The sequence below is a fragment of the Stylophora pistillata genome, chromosome 3 (assembly GCF_964205215.1).
Source record: "Stylophora pistillata chromosome 3, jaStyPist1.2, whole genome shotgun sequence".
Taxonomy (NCBI): domain Eukaryota; kingdom Metazoa; phylum Cnidaria; class Anthozoa; order Scleractinia; family Pocilloporidae; genus Stylophora; species Stylophora pistillata.
Genome location: NC_142521.1, coordinates 35,409,834 through 35,428,461, shown reverse-complemented (window position 1 = coordinate 35,428,461; position 18,628 = coordinate 35,409,834). Strand labels below are relative to the sequence as shown.

At 39.8% G+C, this 18,628-nt stretch overlaps 4 protein-coding genes across 5 annotated transcripts in view; 3 read left to right on the top strand and 1 right to left on the bottom strand.

Annotated features, from left to right (window-relative positions):
* Window positions 1-456: 456 nt before the first annotated feature.
* The window catches only part of LOC111341647 (uncharacterized), a 28,437-nt gene continuing 10,265 nt past the window's right edge, over window positions 457-18,628 (top strand). The window contains exon 1 of the mRNA XM_088752307.1: window positions 457-557. Coding sequence (XP_088608433.1) covers window positions 542-557 — 16 coding nt within the window. The 5' untranslated portion in view covers window positions 457-541. The remainder of the gene's footprint in view (window positions 558-18,628) is intronic.
* LOC111341643 (uncharacterized) lies at window positions 515-14,520 on the top strand. Of its 2 annotated transcripts, none has more exons than XM_022948613.2 (2): window positions 515-604; window positions 4,323-14,520. In XM_022948613.2, exon 2 carries the CDS (start codon window positions 4,351-4,353, stop codon window positions 13,762-13,764), a length of 9,414 nt encoding a protein of 3,137 aa, XP_022804348.1. In that variant the 5' UTR covers window positions 515-604; window positions 4,323-4,350; the 3' UTR covers window positions 13,765-14,520. The 2 variants fall into 2 exon arrangements, with proteins under 2 accessions (XP_022804348.1, XP_088608432.1); XM_088752306.1 differs by lacking the exon at window positions 515-604 and adding an exon at window positions 3,101-3,251.
* On the bottom strand, window positions 1,659-2,958 carry LOC148735834 (uncharacterized). The gene has a single exon (XM_088752309.1). The coding sequence runs from the start codon at window positions 2,870-2,872 to the stop codon at window positions 1,922-1,924; it is 951 nt and encodes a 316-aa protein (XP_088608435.1). The 5' UTR covers window positions 2,873-2,958; the 3' UTR covers window positions 1,659-1,921.
* On the top strand, window positions 16,380-17,914 carry LOC148735833 (histamine H2 receptor-like). The gene has a single exon (XM_088752308.1). It carries the CDS (start codon window positions 16,420-16,422, stop codon window positions 17,434-17,436), a length of 1,017 nt encoding a protein of 338 aa, XP_088608434.1. The 5' UTR covers window positions 16,380-16,419; the 3' UTR covers window positions 17,437-17,914.

Here is an 18,628-nt window from a genome sequence, read left to right as displayed (position 1 = left end):
TCAATGTCAGCAAAATCTGATTTGTAACATCTACAAGTGCATTTGACCACCAAATACGTATATTTAAATTCAAGATCCATCGTGAAGAGAAAAATATCAGTATTTATACAAATTGTAGTTTACAAACCATTTTGCCAGCTTTTGCTTTGTGTACTCAACCGCAATGTCAATAATAAACAGATGCTTTCTGAAACAATTAAGAGTGAACTAAATAAATTATAGTAGCATAGCTTGGCGATATCAAAGTGCATAAATCCGTTCGTTAGAATGTGCGCTGAACGCATTTCTCGTCCACGGTTTACGGAAAATTTTGCCCGACATTCATAGATCAGCATTGCATTTCACTGCAGGGAGGCGAAAAAATATGGAACGAAGAATTCTCAGTTACTGGTGGCCATGAATAATAGATTTCTCAGTTTCGACTTGGATAACATACAAATACATAATTTGGTTTGATTCTACAGGTACTTGTAGCCAAGACGCGTCCATTTGTAGTGGATAACTTCCTCTCAAGTTTTAAAATGATTTCCAGATACAGCTGATGCGGCTTGTGAAAGGTATGCAAGTCACATCATGAAGTAAGTCTTTTTGCTTAAATCGCTTGGTAAGTAAAACTTCACAGTTTTCTGAATACAAGCAAGTGCTGCATATAATTGCTTCCTTAAATTTCAGCGCATTCATGCAACATTTGAATTGGGTTTACAATTGTGAATTAGCTTCTGCCAACAAACAAAACTTCCGAAAATTTCCTAAACTTAACTTTGAGTTTGGACTGGTTCTTAAAGTATAAAGTACCCTAACGTTTAATTTTGAATTCAGGGGGAGCTGCTTTGATTTCGGATAAACTAGGTGAAATGAGAACCGTAAAGCAAAAGCGAAAAATCAAACTATATGAATGAGTAGCTTTGAAGTACTGATGCTTATAGAATATTTAAAGGAATGAAAAACGACACTCTTGGTTTGAAAACTGTGGGATGAAATTTTTGTTGCCACTTTGGAAAGCGAGACCAGTACTGTATTTGCTTTGGAAAGATAGCCCTGATTTGTCATTGTTGTCACACATTCTGTTGTTAATATTTATACATTTAAGACCATCCAAAGTGGATTCAGTTATACTATACCAGACTTCGGCAACGAGACAAGCCCTTAACCATTGTCTAAAATGATGGTTTTTTAGCTGAAAAAAAGCTCACGATTTTGCAGTGTTTATCCCAAAATTAGGGAAGAGTTCGTTAAGCTTAATTTGATTTTAAATAAAAGTCTACGAAACTGTTCAAACCGTGTGGCCACGATAGGTCGTAATAAAATGGATAGTAATTTTGGGTTTTCTCATTCTCAAGTGTATTTTTGTTGCTGGCATTCAATAAACCCAAAGAAAACAAGCTAAAACAATTACATCCATTCCATGAAAGCAAAACTTTGCCGGAAAAAAAAAATTTGAAAGCCTAAGGAATGATTCAATTTACTCGAAGATCGACTCAGACGTACAGTCCGTCAATAAGAGAGATTATTAAAATTGCCGGCATAAATTCTATTTTTTTAGTGAAGTTTACTTACTGCACTGATTTGGATTCGTGTGGTACTTTAGGAAAAATGTTTCTTGAACAGTTCGAATTTGTGCCAATATGAACACAGTTGCCAATCAAAATCAGATCCCATTTACCAACAGATCAACAATTTAATTGTCACAGTCACTCAATACAGATTATTAAAAATTGCAATCGAAATCTTTACAATGAAGGCAGTATTATCTACTGGACCAAAACATAAGTTTGAGAATTTATTCTGATTTGAGTGGAAGGTTCGTTATTCACACATATCTGGCGTGGCCCTATTAGTACAGTTATGAAAGAACAAAACTCTTTCAGTTTAACAAGTTAATGAGGATACGTGAACACGATGTCTTCAACAGTCTAAACAGCTATTGTGCAAGTCTTATTAAACGCAGTAATGGACAGCAACATATGGTCAAAATACCAACCGACCAGAAAAGAGCTCCTATGATAAACAGCTTATCAATTAAATCGGAAATAAATCCTGGCATCACACCTGGAAGGGTGAAATACCGATATTTTAAAATCGTCATAGCTGGGGTCATAATGACACAGGCGTACAAAAATCCCGCAAACAGGGAAGTCGTCGCGCGAATTATGAAGACATCGCATTGCTCCGCTCGGCTCCATCGGAAAAACGATGAAATGGCTTTCCATAGGGTTGTCAAGCATATCGCTACGATGAGCAGAAACAAAGCATTGGAACTCGGGCCTAGAAGCGTTTCCAGGTAGTCCTCACTTGTGCACAATGGGTCCAAGGAGCACTGCCAGCAAATCAGTCCAATTGTGCCTCTTCTCAGTAGATATAGCTCAATGGCGATGGTGGAGCAGGGAATGTCTTGCACAAAGTTTGCAGCTAGTGTAAAACCTATTTTCCCTTTAACCAGTAATTCCCAGTTTTCTTGAAGAAAGTCGGCTTCCATTAGGGAAAATATAAGAGTTACAACCCACAACAAGAAGTGGAGACAGAAGATGATCGTGGCTAAGACAGTAAAGGCAAAGTAAATATCCAGTGTTTGTCCAAATTGTTCAAATAACTCAATTGTCTTCTTTTGATTAAATGTGGAGCTTGAACAAAAACCCAAGGGACGAAGAGTGAGATTTCGCCCTCCTCTTGCCTTAGTTGTATTGGATCCGAAGAGAGACGTACTCAAGTCTTCGTATGAAGCCAAAGAGTTTGATGATTCAAAATATATGCCATAGTTGCAATATACATCGAATCCTTGTAAAATTAGAAAAATTATAAATTCTACCAAAAGCCCATGGTTGAATCCACCTGGTACCGGATTCTGATCTTTTTTTACAGCTTTTCTAGCCATGATGAATAAAATGACTGCACTGTTACCTATTTGCTTCCAGTAATTCCAAAATCTCAGTATTATGCATCTTCTTTATCAATTTAAGATGTAACCACATCTCCAAAAATGGCAGGGCTTCGTTTTATATACATTAACTATTAATAGCCGTAAGCTCCTCTTGCTATTGGCTGTAGTTCATTTGTTTTGTATCAGAGGATTTAAGAATTTAATTCAACTGCTTTCAACATAAAGACAAGTCTCAGTGTCCTAAATATGTAGCAAAGCAATCATTCAGCGACAGCAACCAGAATCCGTGTTTGCCAAGCCGATCAAGTCATAAAAAAGTTGTCATTTCGCCAGGCAGACAACCATTAGGACATTTGCACTCATCAGGAACCTTGTAAGGCGAAATATTTTTAGTAGCTTTATTCTTAACAGTAATGCCATCCACATACATCACCACCATTTGGCCAAAGTTGAATTATAGGACAAAATTAAGCCGTTCTATTAAACTTATCACATCAAAACAAAATCTTCGATTTCATCTTCCAAATACGTCTCGATATTCAAATGATTAAAACCCAATTACATGTCCACCTTGAAACAAGCATGGAGGCTCACGAATGAAATACGACTAAATTTGTAGACATATCTATGTTCATTTGAACAGAAATTTTAGGAAGTGTTCTGGTTACTGTGGCACGTTTCATATTTCTAGAAAGTCACTGTATAGCCCATCACACCAGATATTGACCTAAAGTAATGCTGGTACCTGTTCAAAGGACAGGTGTTTTTCCTTCACAATAGCTTCATGAAAAAAGCCTTATCCCTTTTAGGCCGAGCTTGACGACTAAACATAATTTAACATCATGTGATTGTAAACTGACTTTATTGCTCGAATGAAAGATGTGTTTCATCGACACCTTTCCATCATTCCCAATGTAAACACACACTTTACATTGCTTGGTAAAAATGAGGTTCTATATTTCCATAATTTTCCGGCTTGTAGCCAGTAACGTTGTGTAAACAAAATCAGCGGATACATTTTTGTGTTGACACTCTTGTGTTTCTCCTTAAGATCATTATAAAACAGCGGTGTAAACTTGCTGACAAGATCTTTTTACATATCAAAGGTTATATCATTAGGTAACATCTTCATCGCGTTTTTCATTCTGTTCACCTAATTTAATTTGTGTTCACAGTCTAAAAGCTGGAACATATTAGCTAAAGGTTTAAAAATTGTGGCACTCTTCGATCCAATTGTACGGTTTTAACTCTCCGTTCCTGTGCATATTTCTCTTTATTTGCACTTTCCTTCCAATCAAGTCTAATTATGAAACGAAAACAAGTCCTATTATTCTAGTTATAATGCCGGGACTTGAAGAGACGCTATTATAAAAGTCACTTGTGCTCAAGGTTTGTTTATCAATTGGAATATGACAGTCCCTATAAAACTTTTTATTACTTTTAGACGAGCTCTTCATACAAACAAACTTGGCATGGCTGACGAAGACGAAAGCGCCGAAAAGTTCGAAAATCCACAAGGAGCTGAGGAATTAGTGAGAAGCTTGCTTGAACAGGTGAATACCATTAGAGAAAAGGTAAAAAAGAAGAGAGAACACCTGGAGGAGGTTTCAGAAAAATATCACAATGAAGCGAGGCATCTTCAGGGAATTCTATCAAAACTTTATGAGCTGAGGGGATCGTTCAGTGAAGGAGAAAGAATTCAAGCTGAGTTTGAAGAATTTTGTGAATCGCTTACCTTAAGATGTCAAGACCTTACCGTGAAGCTGGAGAAGCTGGATGCCATTTTAGACGATGTCCGCACTGAGGAAGAAAAGATACCCAGGTTCACTGAGCAGGCCCTCAACATAGATACCGAGTCGCTATCTACCGGAAAAGGTCGCAAAGATTTTCTAGACTTGAAACAAGATGTTGACGATTGGTTTGACACTGTTCGCCCCAAGTTTAAAGAGGGAAAGAAGAGAAAATTAAGCCTATATACCAAAGGAAATGTGGAGGACCTTTCCCACTCGTTACATGCTTGGAGGAAAGCTTCTGAGGTTGCTAGAGAGTATGGTCGCAAGCTGACGATCCTGAAGTCAAATGAACAAGACCTGACAGAGGAAATGCACAGGATGAAAAGTGAAATAGGAGGGCTCAAAATTAAGAATAAAACGCTAGATGACGAAATTTCACTTTTGCGCGGAAAATTGTTGGAGTCGGAACAGACAATTCTCGAAAATCAAACTCAGCATGAGGACATTACTGACGACCTGAGAGAGAGACTGAAAGAACTTCGAGAGGAGTTAAGCCATGAAAAACGCATTACTTTCGGGAAGGAAATGGAGGTGGACGAACTAAAAGGAAAACTGTATGAACTGCAATCAGGAGACGACCTCAGCCAGAAAAAGATTGAAATGCTTCAGGATCGTACAAAGCTTTTAGAAGAAGATATTGAATCTCTAAGGGAGAGGTTGGTTGCAGGAGAAAAAAGAAAAGAAGAAGCAGAGTCACTTCTATTTGAATTACAAAAGGAAATGCAGCTCCTTAGTGATGCAAATGACGAAGAAGATGTAGGGGAGGATAACACCAACGACTACAGACGCGTAAACAACTTGGTGCAGACGCTGAAGAAAAAATTGGAAGAAAATCAAGGATACATCGAAAATTTAGAAAGCGAAATCAAAGGGGAGAGGAATCGTAACCACGAAAATGCAGATGAAATTGAAAAGCTATTGCAAAGAATTGAAGTCGAAGAGAAAGGGAAGGAAGAGCAAGGAAAGTTAATTGATACAATACGTAACTTACTGGACGAAAATGAAAAACTGGCTGCAGATCTTGAATCTCAAAATAAAGCTTTGAATGAAGACATTGCTGAAGAAAGAGCAAGGGTAATGGAACTACGAGGTAGAGTCGGGGAGCTCCAGGATGCTATCAGTGACGAGAAGAAGGCCAACTTTGATATGGAGATGGAAGTTTCTAAACTTAAACATAAAGTAGAGGAAGAGGAAACAAAAAGTGAGCTTGGTCTTAAACGGATAGAGCTTCTACAAGAGGAAATCGCAACCTTACTGAATACCATTAAAGAAAAAGTGGAAATAATCGAAGAACTTCGCTCTCAACTAAGCGATTATGAAGAAGTTAAAGGAAAACTTAAAGCTCAAAAACAAAGAAACGAAAGCAACGAGCAAAGTATTGTGGAACTCCAGAACAGAATGGTTCAAAATGAAGATGCCTTACAACAAAAGGAGACCGAGATAAGAGATATCAGAGCAGAACTAAAAGACACCAAAGAAAAACTAGAAAGCGTGGAGAAAGAATTAGAGTGGATTAAAGAAAACAATAACTTGTTGTCAGGTATTCTTCAAGAAAAAGACAGAACTTTGCTAGAAAAGGAGGAAAGGCTGAAGCAAGCTTTGATTAATCTTGACTCAGAACGCTCAGTCCAGAATGAATACTCATTAAAATGTGACATGCTTGAAAAGAAGATATATCTAACAGAATCAGAGAACAGCGAAATTACAAAAGTGGCTGAACTGGCAGAGAACGAATTACAAAGAGAGAGAGAAAAAAGTGTCCACAAAGAAAATGAAATCTCGAAACTCACGGGAGAAATTGAAGAGGAACGTAAGAAAAACATGGAGAGTCAACGTGTTATCCAAGAGCTCGAGGAACAGCTTTCTGAAGCTGATGCTTTAAATCAGTACAACCAAGGTATTAAATCAAGCTCCATCGAGAACATAATGGAAGCAGAGAAGCAAAATGAGCAGCTTCTCAACATTATAGAAGAACTGAAAGAAAATGTCAACGAGAAGGAACTTGGCATCGAAGAACTTGTCTCGAGCTATGCTGTCGAGGAGCAGAGGCTCAAGGACGATGTAGCACAGCTGAAAGGTCAGTTAGGGCTGTCCAAAATGGATAGTCAGACAAAATCTGAGATTATAAGGTATCTCAGGGATGAAATTGAACGAATGCGCAATGTTATGAGGATCAAAGCATCTGTACTTGGGACTGGTGAAAAAGGGATTGAAGAGGAGGACAGAGTGGCCAAGCATGTTGGACAGCTTGAACAAGGGCTTGGCTTCAACCGTGACCGCTCTGAACGGCTTGAAGATTTCGACTTCGATGAAGAACTAGAAGAACGAGAAGCGGAATTGCAAGAGCTTTTAGAGATTCTAGATGGCGAAAAGGAGAAAAATATCATGTACGAGGAAATGATACAACAACTAGAGGAAATGGTGAAGCTACAAGATGAAATTACAGCTGCGGATGAATCAGACGATGTAAGAGCAGAGGAAGTGAATCAGACTAGAAAAGAACTAGATGCTAAGAAAGAAAAGTACAAGGGTCAGAAACGGAAAAACCTCCGAAGCGAACTTGCTAAATTAGAAGAGATTGTAGAAGATCTTCGAGGAAGACTAAGAGCTGAGCAGAGACATGTAAAAGACCGGGATAACCTCATCAAGACCTTAAATCAAGCCAGCAAAAGAGATATCGCAAGAAACGAAGAGCTTTCGGCGCAGCTACAAGCCATGAAAGATAAGGTCAAACAGCAGCTTGAACATTCTGAGGAGATGGCAAAAAAGGTAGAAGACGGTCAAAAACTAATCAGGGACTTAGAAATGCAAGTAGAAAAGGAGAGACTGCGTGCTTCGACCATTGAAGAATTGCTGTCATCTGAGAAAGGCCAATCCAAGGAAAAGAAGGAAGCCACAAAGGATCTCAAACGTAGAGTCGAGGAATATCAGAAAACCGTTAACGACATTAAGGGAAAGGTAGATAAGATCAACCGGCATTTACACTGCATGTCTCCTGGCTCGCACGAGTCTCATCGCAGGAGCTCCTCCGATGTTTCAGTAAAAAGAATCAACGAGCGACTCGCTTCTCATAGCTCTTTTATCAGAGAGCTCAAGGCTAGCATGAGTGCCGTGGAGGAAACCAGCAAGAGTATACGAGCCGAATTGAGAACTCAGACGGACAGAACAAAGAAGCACGAGAGGAATATTGATGATCTATTGGGAAAATCTACAGAGTACGATAACCTTGTAGAAGATATGAAACGAGAGCTTGGAGAAATTAGGAAGAGATACCAGGAGTTAAGTGGTGAACTTGGACCAGACGAAGATGGTGATCAAGCTGATGGCAGGCCAGAAAGTCCTACTAAACTTGTTCGACTCATGCCTGAGCATGAGTTAAGCAAGCAGTTATCACACTTCGAAGAGCTGTTAGAAACTATATTTTCAGAGGAAGCTCAAAGGATCGAAGAATTGCAAGCTAAGTTGGATGAAGTATTCAAGAAGAATATCGAGTTTTCAGTAATTATGAGCGATATAAGAGACAACTTAAAAGAGGAGAAGGTGAAACGAGGACCATGGGAAGTCGAAAGAGATGAGCTGAAAGCGGCAGTAGCAAAGAGCGAGGTAAAGATTGATCATTTAGTTATCAGTCTTCAACAAGAGGAGATGGCCAAAGAAAGGCTTCTCGATAAAATTCAGCAACTAGAGGAGGAAGTTAAGGAGAAGGAGAAGACGATTATAACGGTTCAAGTGGAAATTCGTGAAACTGAAGGAACAATTCAGAGGCTAGAAAAAGAGCTGACAGAGGAGAAAGAGAAAAATTTTGATTTACAAGAGCGAGTTATAAGGGAAATGGCAGATAATCTTCAAGAAAGCAAGACAAAGCTGGACGAAATTCGCGTGCACACTGAACAAGAGATGCAAAAGACGGCTGATAAATCTGCCGCAGACAAATCAGAAAAAGAAATGCGAATCAAAGAACTGGAAAAGGAAATGTTAACGCAACGTGATGTCTTAGACGAGCTGAAGTCTTTCCTAGAAAAGGAACAAAATCAAGTCTTTGAATTGAACGAGCGCCTAGAAATCGAGCGAAACCACTCGGCAATGAAAGAAAACATGATCGAAAACCTCACAGAAAAACTGAGAAGAGAGTCCGAGAGAAGTGAAGAGCTACGCAAGCTTATCGAAGAGGCGGAAGATAGAACGCTTAGAGTCAGTGAGGCTCTGACTCAAGAACAAGTCCGCGGGGTTGAACAAGAGGAGGCCATGAAACATTTGCGAGACCGAATTAATGAAGAACAGCATAAGTTGAGCGAGTCGAAGGAAGCTTTAGAAGAAGAACTGCAGCTGACGAAACAGCTACGAGAAAAATTGTCTTTTGAGCAGCTCTTGAAATCAGAATTTGAAAGAGAACTTGACAAAGTAAAATCAAAACTTTCCGAGGAGCGGAAAGCTAAGGAAAATCTTCAGGAACTGTTGTGTAGGGACAAGAGTCTGGTGTATGAAATGGAAAATAAATTGAGAGAGCAATTAGACGACGCAAAAGAGAAAGAAAAAGTAATAGATGAATTTAAATCTGATTTAGACACAGAACGAAAGTGTTACAAGATTTTGTCGGAAAGATTGCAATGCGAGCAGAATCGAATAGTCGAGTTGGAGGCAAAGCTTAAAGATGCAGAATCAGTGATATGCTCGGATAAAGAAATGATAGATTTTTTGCGAGAAAATAGCTTAAAAGGGAACGAAAAACACTTCGAGATCCTGGAGAAGTTGGAGCGAGCAGAGAAAATGAAGAGAGAGAAAGAAGAAGAGATTAGTAGTCTAGTCACCGACCTAGCGACAGAGAGGAAACGGATAGAGGGTTATGTAGAAAATTTAGGGAGCGAAAGGTTTTCAAAGGCCAAAATGGAGGAGAGGATTAAAGAACTAGAAGAAACAGCTGCGAAAGATGAACTTCTCTTCCAGGAACTTCGAAACAAAATTGATGTTGAGGTGGTGAGGAATCGCGAAATTGCAGAAAGGCACGACCACGAAAAAATGACAGCTCAGATGTTTCAGGATAAAGTGCGTGAATTGGAGTCTCAAGTAGCACAAGACAGTGAGATTTTCGAAGAGCTCAAGAAAACTATCGAGATGGAACGAGAGCAAAGTCGAAAGCTGGATGAACTACTTCATCAGGAGAGAAATGAGACAGTTCGACGCGACAACGTTTTGACTGAGCTGGAGGGACAACTTTTTAATGTGCGCATAACTAAAGAGGAACTGCAGGGTCAGCTAGAATCAGAAAAGCAGAATAACAGTGATTTACATGACTTGCTAAGGACAAGTCGTGAGGAAGAGTTTAACAGAAAGGAAGTGGAAAGGAAACTCGCCGAGGAGATGAAATATGAAGTAGAAGAGAAAATCGCAATCCAGGCAAAGAAAGCTGAAGAGCTTGAATCGATGCTTGAAGCAGAAAAATTAATCGTTATGGAGAGAGACGCTTCAAGGCAAGAATTGCAGAGATCCGTCGAACAAAGAGATTTCTGGCTGTCACAGCTGGCTGATGAACTTACTAAAGATATGGAAGACAGCCAAAGCTCTACTGACGAGGAGAAGGAACCGCGTGTGCAAGAATTAAAATCGGAACCTTACGTGAGGGCTCAGGAAAGCGTATTAAATGCAGTCGAGAACAGTCCCTATGACGATCTTTTCGGAAAAATATTGGCAGGAAGAGATACGAAAAGAAACGTCAAACTCAAATCGAAGGACCGCAAGAGGCGACTTAAAGAGAAAGAAATGCTGCTGGAAGACGCGAACAGGAAATTTGAGGATCAAAGAAAATTAAACGAAGAAAGGGTCGTTGAACTGCGAGCTGCCGAAGATAGAATGAGGTTCTTCGAGAGCAAGAACGACACAAATGAAAAAGAATCCGAGATGCTTCGAGATGAGCTAGAAAACGAACGAATCCGAAGCCGATCTTTTGAAGTTTTACTAGCTGAGCAACAGAAACTAAATCGGGATCAAAATGAGCAGGTGAAATCACTGGAAGACAAGGTGAACGAGGGATACGAGCGACTGCATGTAACTACACAGCAATGCGAAGAACGGTTGAGAGAGAATCGAGCACGGCAAGAGGAAATTATCAAACTTCGAGACTTATGTGAGGTACAAGTGGATAAGATTGAAGAGTTAGATAAAGAGATTAGGACCTTAAAGACACTTCACCAAGAAAAAGACGACTTTACTAAAGAGACCTTTGATCAAGTGAAAGATTTAAGAAAACAGCTGGATGGAGAAGCGGGTAATTTCTCCTTAAAAGAAGAACAAAGGAATGTACAAGAGGTGCGAGGTGGTGACACCACCGACGCAATTCCTCGTCATGGTGAAGGATATATCAAAGAGAGAAATTCAAAAGAGGTTCTTAGCAGCTTAAGAGAAGAGGTGGACAATGTAAAGGAAGTTATTAACTACAAATTAAACGAGTTAGCTTTTCTTCGCCAAAAAGTGGCTGAAAGAGGAGAAATTACCGATGAAAATCTTTCTCTCAAGAAGACACGAGACAGAGCGGAAAAAGCAGAAAGCCAACTGAAGAAGCTTCAGTCGTCATATCATCTTCTTCTAACAGACGTTGAAATGAAAAAGTTTTTGGTGGAAGACGCTCAGACTGAGGCCAAAAACCTTAGAAGGGAGTTGAATGAGAATAACAGGTACATTAAGGAGCTGAAGGACAAAGTGGCGTCTCCTCCTCCAGAGAAAACAAAGATAGTAAAGGATGACAATGAAGTTCAGAAATTAAGGTCATTTTTGACGCAGAAAGAAAAGATTATCCAAGACATGGACAATGAATATAAATCCAAACTGATCAAGAAAGAAGCTGAGCTAAGGGAATTGCAGGTGTCTCTTCAGATAATGAAGTCTATCTATCAAGGGTTGAAGGCAGAACGAGAGAGAGAGGACGCAGCTAAAAACGCAGAGAAAGCTCGAAAGGGCAAGGAAGACATTAGTACGGCGATTGAAATGGTAAGCGACCTTCAGCAACAGATTGATTGTCTTCAAGAGGAAATCAGTGGTCATCAGCAGATGGCCCAGACCCTGAAAGAAAATGACAAAAGCGCAAAATTGCCGCACGAAAATGATAAGAGTTATCTTAAGAGGCGTAGCAGCCTGCGCGGCGTTTTGTCACTGCAAATTGACGAGAAAGAGAAGAAGCTCAGACGACTCAAGATGTTACTGAACTCCATCGAAAACCGATACGGAAAGGAACTGTTGGAAATCAAAGAGAATGTGGCAAGTTTCAAGAGCGAACTACCCTCAGATTCAGTGGCGGAGTCTCAAGAAATCATTCCTCAAACTCGAGAAACCAGTCTTGAACAGTCATTGCCTCTACCTGATTTGGTGGGAACGACACATGGAGCAGCTTTCACCGTAAACAATGAAAGCAGCCCAGAGTCTGTCTCTGTGGAAGGAAATAAACAGTTGTGTTTTGAAGCAGATACTCTTCATCACAGAAACCTGGATGACACTCGAAGTTGTTCAACTTTTAGCAAGAAAAAATTGTTTGCCTTATTCCTTTTTGCTACCCTTGTTAGTGCTATAGCATTTGGAGCTACCTTAAAAGTATCAAATACCCTGATGGCTGGTGTCTTGACTACTGTTTTGATTCTGCTGTTTATTTCTCGGTTCAAGAGGACAATGCTTGGTATCTCCGACGGAAGTTTAAAGAATCAGCTTTCCACGATGGAACAACAAAAGAGGGAGCTTCTTGAAAAAATCGAGGAAATGAAACTACTTCAGGAAGGAGACGTAAGCTTAATTGCAGAGCTTAAGAGGCAACTTGAAGAAGAAATTGCTGACAAAGAAGCGAAGCGGGTAGAAAGCGAAGAGATCATGGCGACCAAGGAGGAAATGTCCAATAAGCTGAGAAAATTAGAAGCAGAAGATTTTGAATCCAGAATGAAAATGGAGATCGAGAAAACAAAACTCTTCGAGGCCGAAAAAATGAGAAGGGGATATGATGAATACAAAATGTTGAAAGAGGAGATTGATCATATGAAACGACTCCGCGAAAAAGAAATGGATGATAGACAAGCCAAAATCGCAGAACTTGAAAAACTCGCAACCGCCGCTGAAGAGGCAAGAGAATATGGGATTAAAATTGTAAACCTGCCTGTCTCGGTTCTTCCTATTTGCATTGCAATTTCTGTGTTACTATGTCAGCTGGCCGGTTATCATTTCTTGGCGCCCTTTGTGATATTCTTTATATTGATAACCGTTGCCGCTAATGCGTGGTACTCCAAAAAGAAGGTATCACAGATGCTGCGAGATGAAAGACAAAACTTTGCCGAGCAAAACGAAGAAATGGATGAGATGACTGAGCTCTTGGATAGACAGTTTGAAGTTGTGAAGTCCCAAAAGTCAGCAATTGATATGCTCATGAAAGAGATAGAAAAAGAAAAGCAAGAGAGGAAGGAAAAGCGCACTACTCTGGCAAAGCTTATTTGGCAGCTGCAAGAGATGGAAGGAATGCAAAACATCATTTCAAAACAAGCACCTAAAGCAAAAGAGGCCACAGAGCTTGAGGCTGCTGTAAGGTCCAAAGCCGAAGAGAAGGCTTTAGCGAGAGCAAAATTCTATAACACCATGATAAAAACGTTGAAAGAGATCAATGCTGACGAAGACGAGGACGACGAAATGACGGATGATTTGTGCAGTGCCGCACAAGAGCTAGCCGATTACGCCGAAGATCAGCTAGAAGAGCAAAAGAAAAGAGAGCTAGAAAAAGAAAAGCCACAGCTCCCTAAAAGGAGGACACGATTTCGATGGAGGTCAATAACGCTATTTGCTGTCAACTGTGCAATATTAGCCGCTTCCATCGCTCTTCAATCGTACTTAGTTATAGCACTGGTAGCCATTCAAGCTGGAATCTATGCTCTGCAATGGAAGGAGGGCTCAGTAGATCAGCTCAAGGAGAAGCTCAGGCGAGAATCTACTCGAAACCGATCTTTACAACTGGAAGTAGAAAAGATGAAGCAATTGTTAGAGACAGAGAAGACCTATAAGGTGTCTGACGAGTACGCTCTTGAGATCAAAGAGAGAAAGAAGGCCAGAAACTCCCTTAAAACCACTGGATAACATTTTCGTATCACTGCAACACTTTTTTGACGCAGGTGATAACAAGGGTAAAATATCAATCAGAGATAAGGAGTAGTTGTATGATTTTACGGCAAATTGTCAAAGCTAGAATTAAAGGAGATATATGGCAGTCAGTTCCGAGAATTGGCATTTAGATCCGGAGATTAAAAGGTTATTGCCGAGACTTCTCAAAATATGCAAATATTTAAGAAAATAGTAACCGATGGTATGGAATTTAAAACCAGAAATAAAAACAAAAAGAAGAAAAAGTGGGAAAAAGAGAACAAAACGATGCGAAGAGCACAAAGGTTGCCATGAATACTAAACGAACAACCTCAACAATACATTGATTTGTCATATTGCTGCCAATCGACTGGCCGAGCGATGGAAAAGGTTTCGTTGATGTTCCTGGTGTTATTGTCGCTCTATGTAAGGATATTCCTTGTTTGAAGAAATGTGATTGTCTTCTCGGAGTCTAACGCTATAAATAGATGTTAACTTTTCTAGGTACGTTACTGTTCATAGTTTCCCCTTTTGAGCAACTTGAGCGACATTGTAAAATTTGTATTTTAAAAGTGAAATCGCAAATTGACTTGAACCGGAAATAATTCTGTGTGAATTGTCACATGAATTAGATGTTATCAGCATTGTCGGTTTTTATTTATTTATTTCATTTTTAATCGTTGGTTTGATTTACAACTTTTAGCAGTACTTCTTGTAGCCATTATCGAAAAAAAAAAGGTTAATTTCACTTTATTTGTGTTGTTGTGGTCAATTACGAACGCGGTGACGAAGTAAGCAGTTCTTTTACGCGAATGCTTCGAATTCAACATCTTTCTTGAGAGCACAGAAGCTCGACACTTAGGACAAAACTGCTCCCACAGCAGTTTCCCCATTTACTAAGTACTAGTCTAAGAGCATCCCACCAAAACATTTTAATGATCGCATCGCAGATAGGTTCTCACTGGGGTAGTCACGTTTTTTCCCTTCGTCTCACGATTGAAGCAAGGAAAAATTCACAACAGCTTCTGTGTTTTACATCAACCTTCTCATTACGCTGAATTGCATTTAATTCCCTTTCCTTGAAAATTGCTTCAAGGAAAGCCGACATAACTAATGCATTGCAAGTAATTCTCGACGGAAATAGCTGATGGAAATATTCTTGGAGGGAGATAATCCTCAGTCTTAAGCTGAAATTAAGTCTTCCATTAATGGAGGTGAATAAAAGTCTTCATATTCTTTTGTTTTGCATTTTCTTACCTTGCTCCAGAATCGGCCTGTGTGATTAAAAACTCGTTAGCGCCCATCAAAAATTAAGCATTTGGGCTGGTGCACGCACCATTAATTAAACATCGCTCACTCCAAAACATCCACAATAGTTTTGAGTTACCGTCCACAGTGTCACCCCTTCAAGACGATGAATGCACCCGTTCAGATTACCTTTTGAATCAATTTTTGACAATAGCATCTTCTTATTTCACATTGGCACCCACAACCTAGCTAAACTAATAGACTTGTTCAAGTAAATGAACCGTTCATTTTTCTTAATGCCTAACTTCTTCATTTGGTAAATTACAGCTTTATGCCTCTCAACAATGGCATGCTTCTCACCAATGGCTTATAGACATTGTAAAAACAATAGAGCGCTTACTTCCACCGATTCTTTCGGCTTGAATTCAAATACCTGAGATCTAAAATGCACGTAAATATTTTAATCTAAAATGTACCGGCAAGGTCAAAAGCTTTCGATAGCTAAATTACACTTATTGGGGAGTTTGGAACTTAAAAGTAATATTACTTTGAAAACGACGAGACAGGTTTTAGCTTCAAATAGCATGTATTTAACAAATTGGGATTTTAAAATACTAATCTTTTTGCCTCAAAGATTATTGTTTCTATCCCTGTAATAAAAAATTAAAGGAAATGTGTGCATTACAATAACAATAAAGAACCTTTAACAGACAATTTATTTGGCCTGTATTGAAAAGCTTGGCTGAATCGAGAAAGCACGGATAATCATTAGGATATCTCCGTTAAAATGCACGTATAGCAGGTCTCGATAACTTCTTGTTTTACATCTGACAATATTCCCATCCATGGGTTGGGAACTTACGGGAATTAAAAATTCGAGGTACGTTCGGTACAAAGAAAAGCTTAATGAACTGAGTCAATCAATAGGTAAACTGAAATTATATCCAGCTTGTTATGATGCCACAAAGTGTAGTTAATGTCGCTTCCAAAAGCCACGCTCGATTTAATTCAAAATCGACAAGGGGCGAGCATTTCGGCAATTTTGGAAAGTGAAATTAAAGCGAATTTTCCCTATAGTTATGGCAAACAAAGACATACGCTCCATCATCTCAGTTGAAATTAAGAAAATAATTCGTATCCAAGGCTCCATAGAGCAGCCGCGAGAGGGATGAATAATCATTACTAAATGTAAATGTTTTCCAAAGTTGATAACAGCTGCCTCGACTATATCTAATGAGCAATTCAAGATGACAGTACGATAAGGCAGACTACCTCTTACTGTCACAATATGTGACAGGTTCTGCTCGCTCACAGTAGCCTTGTTTTTCCTCGTTCTTACCTTTAACAGTGAATTCAGGGAGCAGCAGCTTAATTGTGGCGCTCTAAAGCTACTTTCAACTGAAAATGATCGACGAAGTTTCTATTTACCAGAATATTACCAGGAACGCAAGTGTTTCAACTAAGTCAACAAGCCCAAAATGTTTCTTTCTGGACCCACTGAACGACTACAAACCTGGAGAACTGCTGTATGTGGAGTCAGTGGTCACTACGGCGATAAATTTGTTTTGCTCTCTGATAGCCACTTCGGGAAATGCTGTTATCATTCTCACTTTCTTTAAGTCAGACAATCTGCGTTCGCAATCTCACTTGCTTTTATGGTGCCTGGCGTTCGCTGACTTTCTCACAGGACTAATTGTTCAGCCGTTTTACGGAGCCTACAAGATAGCCTATCTCCTCGGACATACCTCTACCTCGTGCACATGTAGGATCATCACGGAGATAGTCGCTTGGTTTTCGGCTGCGATGTCGTGCGCGCTATTTGCTGGCATTACCGGAGAGCGCTATCTCGCGCTCCACTATCACCTCAGGTACCCCGAGGTTGTCACCACGCGAAGAATCCAGATGTTTCTTTTCCAACTCGTAATCAGCACAGGAGGTCTAAGTTTTTCGAGATTCGCCGTGAAGAATGTAAAGACATTCTTGTTCATCAATATTGTCGGTCTGTTGCTTTCAGTTTTCACGTTGTTATTATCTTTCTGGAAAATCTACAAACAGGTTCGCCGACATTTCCTTCAGATACAGGCCCAGAGTTCCGCGGCTACGAGAAGCCAGTCCATTGATGTTAAGAGGTTCAAAAAATCTGTCATTAATATGGCGTACGTATCCGGTTTATACATGGTATCGTACCTTCCTTTTACTTGTGTACTTTTCGCTTATGTGCGTGTGGGTTTCACGAGCGAAGTCGAGGCCTTTTATGACATAACTCGAACATTAGCTTTCATGCCTTCGTCGTGGAATCCTTTTCTGTATTTCTGGAAAATGCACGAGTTACGAGCTGCAGTGAAGAGTGTGATCAAAAAGGATTCTACACCATTTACCGTGAAAAAAGTAAATAATGTTCTTTCGCAAATAAACTGGTAGACAAGGACCAATTTCGAGTGTGTGTAAAAGGCAGACCGGATACCTGCGGATGGCGGATGCGAATGGGAAAATGCGGATGGGAAAATTCGGATAGAAAAATGCGGATGGAAAAAAAAAACTATCCAAAAAAATTTAAAGAAGAAATGCTACTGTTTTTTTGGAACTTGACGCAAAAACAATAACTGGAACTTTTTACTGTGATACGAAATATTTTTATAACATAACCAATGTAAAGCGCGCGTTCTGATTGGTCAATTCAGCGTCCACCATTTGCCCATGGGTGTATGCTGCTGACGTGAGCAAACGCAAAGAATAGTTTTCCACCCGCGCTTGTTTTTCTGGTCACGTAAGATTTGTTAAATGAAAGAAAACTCTTTTGCTACAATGTATCAATGTTATGTTATAAAACAAATGGTAAACGCCACAGTGTACACTACTGAGTTATGGATGCACGTGGGAGGTTTGCTAAGCACTCCAGAAGCTAGAGTCGCTCTCGGCTATCACCTCGCGCGACTCTTACGCTTCTTTCGCGCTTAGCAACCTCCCGCGTGCATCCATAACTCAATAGTGTATGCTGTGGTGTTTACCATTTGTTAAAAATTATTCTCAAAATTTAAATAGCAGGATCAAGAATACCTCCTATTTTCTACGAGAACTTGTCCACAGACTAAAGCAGAAAACGGTAAAATGAAAGGCAATCAGAGAAGTCCTTTTAATATAACGCAACATGCTCTGTAAACTATAAACGACAAACGTAGCTCTAAATGGCACTGCACGCTTTTAGCATGTATTGGCGTTAACGCTTTCTGTTGTCCCCGCTAAACCTAGCTCATACGTCACTCGAGCACCTGAGTGGTCGTCCTCTAGTTATTACAGAGTTCGGGATATAAAAGCTCAAAACCGATAACAACAATTTGTCCCTCTGGAGGCATTCTGAGATTTTAAAAAATGAAAGGGGTTCACACTGTTAGAGAACGAACTGAAAGAGAGATTTGCGAAATAAGCGACACCGCACGTCATGGGTTCAGCTTGTCGAAAAGGTGTTTGCCTCCAGTGGAACCTCGTTTTAACGAAGCGCCAAGGGACTGGGGAAATTGGTCCGTCATATCGAGGGTTCGTTATATCAAGGTTCTGTGGCATACATTTTACTGTAACTTTAGCCGGGTTGAAACTTGAGTATCGTTCGTTATAC